Source organism: Vulpes vulpes, chromosome 8 (genome assembly GCF_048418805.1).
Source record: "Vulpes vulpes isolate BD-2025 chromosome 8, VulVul3, whole genome shotgun sequence".
In the NCBI taxonomy this organism is placed as follows: Eukaryota; Metazoa; Chordata; class Mammalia; order Carnivora; family Canidae; genus Vulpes; species Vulpes vulpes.
The window spans coordinates 1,325,375-1,331,374 of NC_132787.1; the positions used below are offsets into that span (position 1 = coordinate 1,325,375).

The 6,000-nt window shown below is 60.5% G+C and overlaps 1 protein-coding gene across 1 annotated transcript; it reads right to left on the reverse strand.

The window, feature by feature from the left end:
- Positions 1-2,474: 2,474 nt before the first annotated feature.
- On the reverse strand, positions 2,475-4,041 carry HOXC12 (homeobox C12). The gene is made up of 2 exons (XM_072765085.1): positions 3,447-4,041; positions 2,475-2,713 (listed from the first exon to the last, which is right to left on the reverse strand). The coding sequence occupies exons 1-2, from the start codon at positions 4,039-4,041 to the stop codon at positions 2,475-2,477; spliced, it is 834 nt and encodes a 277-aa protein (XP_072621186.1).
- Between the last annotated feature and the right edge of the window lie 1,959 nt (positions 4,042-6,000).

A 6,000-nucleotide genomic window follows, 5' to 3' on the forward strand; every position in this document is an offset into this window, starting at 1 on the left:
TTATTATTCACCTGAGCTGGAGACAGTAAAGTGGGGGAACAGCTAGGAATGGGGATCCCATTCTTTCTGAGCAGAGGAGACCACGCGTGGGGACTCAGTTTAAAAATCTTTCTCAAAAAAAAATCACATCGTCATCCAGTCATGTTTTAATTATTATTATTAATATTAATATGATGAAGCAACTCTGTACAAGGACTATATAAAGGGAAAACGTGCTAAAGACAGACATTTGAATAGGAGGGCACACTACAGAGAGCTGGGAAGGGCAGATACCCACAGAGACTACACTAGGTACGAGCAACAGACACAGAGAACTGGACACGGATTGACAGAGAAGCTCACGGAAGTCAGTTTAAAGCGACAGGAAGAAGAATATTGCATATCTTTGTACCCCCACCCCTTTTATAGTGTTCTGGTCTCTTTTCCTCCACTAAGCTGTGGGAGTCAGGCTGGAGTGGTGAAGCTCGAATCCAGCACCCCAGAGCCCACAAGGTCACAGGAGGGGCTGCATAGAGGGGTACATGGGCGACCAGGCAAAGGGGAGATGCCTCATACCCAGGGCCAGCCCACAGGGGATTGTGCAGACAGCTGGAATGGTGCTGATGTCTGAGAACTTGTACACAGGTGAAACATTTATGTCAGTGGGGAAGGTGTCAGGTGCCCAGTGGGGGATGAGGGCAAGTGATTGTACGGCCATTCTGCAAGGCTGTATTTGGGGCTGTACAAGAGGGTGCCTGCTTCCAAGTACAGTCAGGGGAGTGGCATAGGCCCCGGGGGAGCGGAGCTGGGCTCAGCTGTGCTGTGTTTGCCCATGCCTCTGCACAACCCTGTACAGGGACCTGAAGCTGCGTGCTGGTGGGAGGGTGGGAGGCTCTGGGGGCTGCCATTCCAGGGTGTGTTAGGGGGACTCTTCCCCGGCAGGAAGAACTCCAAGCTAGCAGGCCAGTTCACACCGTCCATGCTGGGCTTAGCTCGCATCAGTCCCCTGCTTCTCACCTTCTTCCTCCTGGCAACGGTGGGTCAGCAGATGGGAGGTAGAGGGACTCTCACCCAGAGGGATAAACAGGGGGTGCAGGAGGGCGCCGCACGTCTTCACTGCCCTCTCTCCTAAGCCAGCCTGGATCTACTGGGCTGGGGCTGGGGCTGGGGTCTGAAGGGCGCTATGGGTAAAGGCCCTGGGCTGAAGAAGCCACTCTGGCTTCCAACCGGTTCTGGGGATGTGCCCCTCCTTTGGCTCTGGTCCTGGTACTCTGTGGCTCCCCGGCCTGGAGGCAGTGGATCCTGAGACAAAGGGCGACGTTGGGGGGGTGGAGTGGGGGGGTAAAAGAGAGAAAGGAGTTGGGCGGGGGGCAGCAGCGCCCCCCTCCTTCATTGTCACCAGCCTGGGAAAGCCGGGCTGAGCAGGGGCCTCCGTGGCCGGTAGCCCCTTTAGGGGCAGATTCTCCTCCTGCCTCGTAAATTATGCCGGGCCAGCCTCCGGCCGTGACCGTGAACGCCAGCGGGAAGGGGGGATCGGCCGAGCCTTGCGGCTGCCAGAAACTCTCCCGGCCAATCAACGGTGCGCCTCGCAGCCCCTTTCCCGGGCTCCCGGGCCTCCTGGAGGGTTGGGTGGGGGTCCCCGGGGGGCCGCTACACCGGACACCGGAGGCGGCGGCATCGGCCCAGCTCCCAGTCTCAGGCTCCCGGCTTCGGCCCGCAGCCGCCTGGGCGGCAGGAAGAGGGGAGGGAGGCACACCTGTGAGCGCGGCGCAGGGCCGTGGGGAGAGGGGCCCAGACTCTTCCTGCAGCCTGCCCCAGAGGGGCCGGGAGGCTGACGCTCGCCCCGTCCGCAGCCAGGTCACCAGCCGCCTGTCTGCGCCTGTGGGGTGTCCAGGCCTAGCGGACCAGACCCCTGTGGACTGGAGCATCGCCCGATCACTCTGTTCTCCCGAACCGGACTTCCTCTAGGTTCCCGCACTTCCTCCTGCCCTCTCGGAGCTGCCCTAACCCCTTCCGGTCTCCCCACCGATCCTCCACTCTCGCTCCCTCCTCTCCTAACCCCAACAGTTGGGAGTTTGGGGAGCCTTGGTTCCACTGTCCCCACCTCTGCCCACTGCTGGCTGACTCAAGACCCTGGAAGGAGAGTTGTGGGAGGGAGGAGGGCGCGTGGATCGCCTTTCCTCCAGGTCCTCAGCCAGAGGCCCGATGCCCCAGTCCCACTGCAGAGCAGCCTCTCCCCAGCACCTCTGCCTTCGCTGACCCTATCCCCTGTCTGCAGCTGTGGGCTTCCTCTTTCCCTGGCTGGGCTGGGACCTGGCAGGGCCTGCTGGGGGGTGTGTGGGAGGGAACCACAAACAAAACAGACAAGAGGATGTCCAGGGAGCGCCTGCCAGAGATGCCTGGCGTTCTAAGCGGGGACTGCGTCCCAGGCAGCGCCCCCCTTGCTCTCTGCCAGAGACAGGCTCAGTCCGGGGCGGGTGCCCGTGTCTTGCCCTCTAAAAGAAGGAGAGAGCTTGCTCCCTCAACAGAAGTCTTTTCTTTTTCATTCTCCGGTTCTGAAACCAGATCTTGACCTGCTGGTCACTAAGATTCAAGCGGTCTGAGAGTTCCCTCCGGCGCTGCCGTGTGATGAACTCGTTCACCAGAAACTCCCCCTCCAGCTCCGCCAGCTGCAACTTCGAATAGGGCTTGCGCTTCTTCCGGGAGCGGCTGTGGATCGGGTACCAGGGCGCGCCTGGGTGGAGACGAACCGGCAGGGTTGGCCAGAGGACCAAGAGGTGACAAGCCCAGTGCCCTCGGTCCTTCCCCGGCCCTTCTCTTGGCCTACAGCCCAATTCCAGGCGTCGCTCTCCTAGCTCATCCTCCTCCTCCTCCACACACCCTCATCCCCGTCCACTCCTGCCCCCCTTCATCACTCCCTTCCTCCCCTTTCACCCCTCCTTGCCTCCTCAACCCTGTATTCCTGAGCCTTTGGAGTCCCGATCCCCTCCCTTCTCCCCAAACCTCTCCTCCCGGATATCCTGGCCCCTTCCTTTCACATCCTCCGGGATAGGCTCCCTGATGAGCTGGGACAGACAGGAGGGAGGCGGGCAGAGTTAACCCGCCTTGCTGGCGTTTCTTAAAAGCAAAAAAAAAAAAAAAAAAAAAAAGTAGGTAACGGAGCCTGTGCAAAGGCCGGAGAGAGCAGGGTCCTCCCGCAACACACCTCCAGGCCTGGAGAAGCCTGGGTCAGAATCCCCTTCTCCGGAGCTCCCTGCCCCTGCAGCCTGCAGCAGCTCGAGGGTGGTGGTGGTGGTGGGGGGGGGATAGGGAGCTGTCCGCAGCTCTTTTATGGGGGCATTTACATGTTTCCAGGCGCCCCCCACCCCCCCTCCCGCGCGTTCCTAAAGGAGCCCAGCTCGGTCCTGCACTGCGCCCCCGCGAGCCGTCGGGTCTGCGGCGCCTGGAGCGCGGGCCCCGGTCCTTACCGCTGGCCGAGAGCCCGCCGCCGGGGTGCAAGGGCGACGCCAAGCCGCCCGGGTCGCCCGCGCCGGCGCCCTTGTGGCCCTCGTTGAGCAGGGACGAGCTGGAGTCGGATTCCAGGGACTGGCACGAGGGCGGGTCGTGCGCGGCTCCCGCGTCGCCGCCGCCCGCCGCGTAGTCGTACTTGAACCCGAGCGCCGGCGGCCCCGACGGCTCCAGCGGCAGCAGCGCGGCCCCCGGGCCGACCCCCGGGCCCGGCTCGCGGCCGCGCTCCTCGCGCTTCAGGCCCCCGCCGCCCTCGGCGCACGGCTCGCGGTAGTAGCCCTTGCTGTCCTCCACGCGCGCCAGCTCGCACGTGCGGCCGAAGGGCGGGTTGAGCGACACGGGGCTGCCCAGGTAGGGCTGCGCGTAGCCATTGCAGGGCTCGGCCGACGGCCAGGGCAGCGAGCACACGTTGTCGCGGCGCGGGTAGGACAGCGACGGCAGCCCCGGCAGCTGCGCCCCGGACGCGCGGAAGTTGGGGAAGTAGAACGTGTCCCCCGTGTGGATGTTCACCAGCGGCCCCACAAACCCGGGGTTCAGGAGATTATGCTCGCCCATTTCCGCGGGGCCCGACCGGCAGCGTCTACTTTATTGCTATCTGACATTAAACATAGTTAAACCTGCACCGGCCACCCATTGGCCACCGGGCTCACGTGGGCGCCGCCGCCGGGGGGATGGGTGGGGACTGCGAGGCCCCCCCACCCCGCACCGGCTCCAGCTCCAGCTCCCCGCTCCGCACTGGGGTGGGGGTGGGGGACCAAACACGGGGGCAGATTTACTCCCTGCATTCTGTGTTGTTGTTGTTGTTGTTTTTTTTTTTTAAATATCATATAAAACCCAATGCAGAAAGCAGAGACTAAGCCAACCTCCCGACGCCCGACCCGGGCAAGAGGGAGAAAAGCCACACCAAAAACACCCTTTCTCGCAGGCACTCCTGCACCATGCACCATGCACCATGCACCATGCAACCCCCCCCTCCCCAGATGTATTATCTCCTCGCCAACAGCTGGCCAAGCACAGCCTGTCCCTCTTTTTAATTAGCTCCTTTATTAACTAAAACCGTTGGAATTTACAATATCTCCCCAATAAATTACTATTAGATATTGTGTCATATAAAGTTTACTGGCTGTTTAAGGAGACGGATGAGCCCTTTGGCTCAGGGTTTATTTACAGTAGAGGCGAAGTAGGGGTAAGGACAGGTTTCCCTGACACTGTCTTTCCCAGCCCTGCCCGATGCTGTGCTCCTCTTCCTCAGCTCTTCCTCCTCAGGAATTTTGGTAGATACTTTGGGGGTCCTTCCTGGAGGAGAGGAGCACGGGAGAATTGCTAATGCTGGCTATTCCCCCCCCCCCCCAACCTCGGGATCTGGGAGCCATCCCAGGCTCACGCTTCCACTCACGGTTAGAGGAGGGATGCAGAAAGGAGGCAGAAGAAGCCTAGAAAAGGAGGCACCCAGCTCTATGGGGACCTGACTACCTGCTCTTGAAAATCTGAGGGCCTGAGCTACTCCTCCCTGTGACTTCCGTGGGTCGGATGGGCTTCCGGGGAGCCTTCCAGAGTCTTTGCAGCAAGAGGCTCTGGGACCCCAGCAGAGCTTGGCTGGCCCGACAGACTCCTGACTCCCACTGCAAAAGAGACCCCCTCCATGCCCCAGAACCAGCCCAGCCTGCCACTGGGACCACCAGAGAGCCGCGCCAATGCCAGTAGGTGTGCTGGGAATGAGGGGGACGACTCTGGAGAATTATCTTGTTGGGGTTTAAAATTATATTTATGGTGCTAACCTCAGCAACTCCCTCCAGAGAAGGCTGAGAACCCAGCGCTGGCCATTGATGAGGTTACTGGACATCTGAAGACCACAATCCGATCTCAACCAAGTCCACAGAACACAGATAATCGGATTAAAGTGAAAACCAAAACAACGCCTTCAAAAGTGTGTGTATTCTAATGATGTCTGGTAGACAAAGTACTCGGATTTCTATTTGATTGTTTCCGGCTCCTATACAATTCACGGCTTTGAGTAGCACAAGGTAAAGTAGACACTTAGCAGCAGCTAAGACATTTAGCAAACAGCTACATGCAGGGAAACACTGGAAGATCTAGAGAAATTTGGAGAAACCGAGAGCCTCCGCGAGAACGTGGCAGAAAGAAACCCTTGTAGGTGAAAGTTAAGTATCTGAGAATGAGCCGAAGCTACAAAAGCAGACCGAAGCCGGAGATTCTCATCTCCCTTTCTCTCTCTCTCCTCTGCAGGACTCGGCAGAGAGAACCGCAGATTCTTCGAATTCCACAGCTCGCCAGGCGATTTCATATCCCACCCAGAACCGCTCCCTCGGACGGAGAGGAGTCCGCGCCAGCGAGCGTCGCCCTGCCCGCGGAGCCCCAGGCTCGCAGCGCGGCGCCCGGCCCTGCCCGCGTCCCCTTCCCCACGCGGCTGCCCTGCTCGGGCTGCCTGGCCACGGCCCTCCCAGCCCCGGAGCCCGCCCCGCCCGCCCGGCCCACTTGCCGAACAGAGGCTGA

Bases quoted from the DNA above. Each gene is read 5' to 3' on its own strand.
- HOXC12 (XM_072765085.1), bottom strand. From the start codon at position 4,041: ATGGGCGAGCATAATCTCCTGAACCCCGGGTTTGTGGGGCCGCTGGTG. The intron at 2,714-3,446 runs GTAAGGACCGGG...GTCTCCACCCAG, and splicing joins CGGCGGGCTCTCGGCCAGCG to GCGCGCCCTGGTACCCGATC.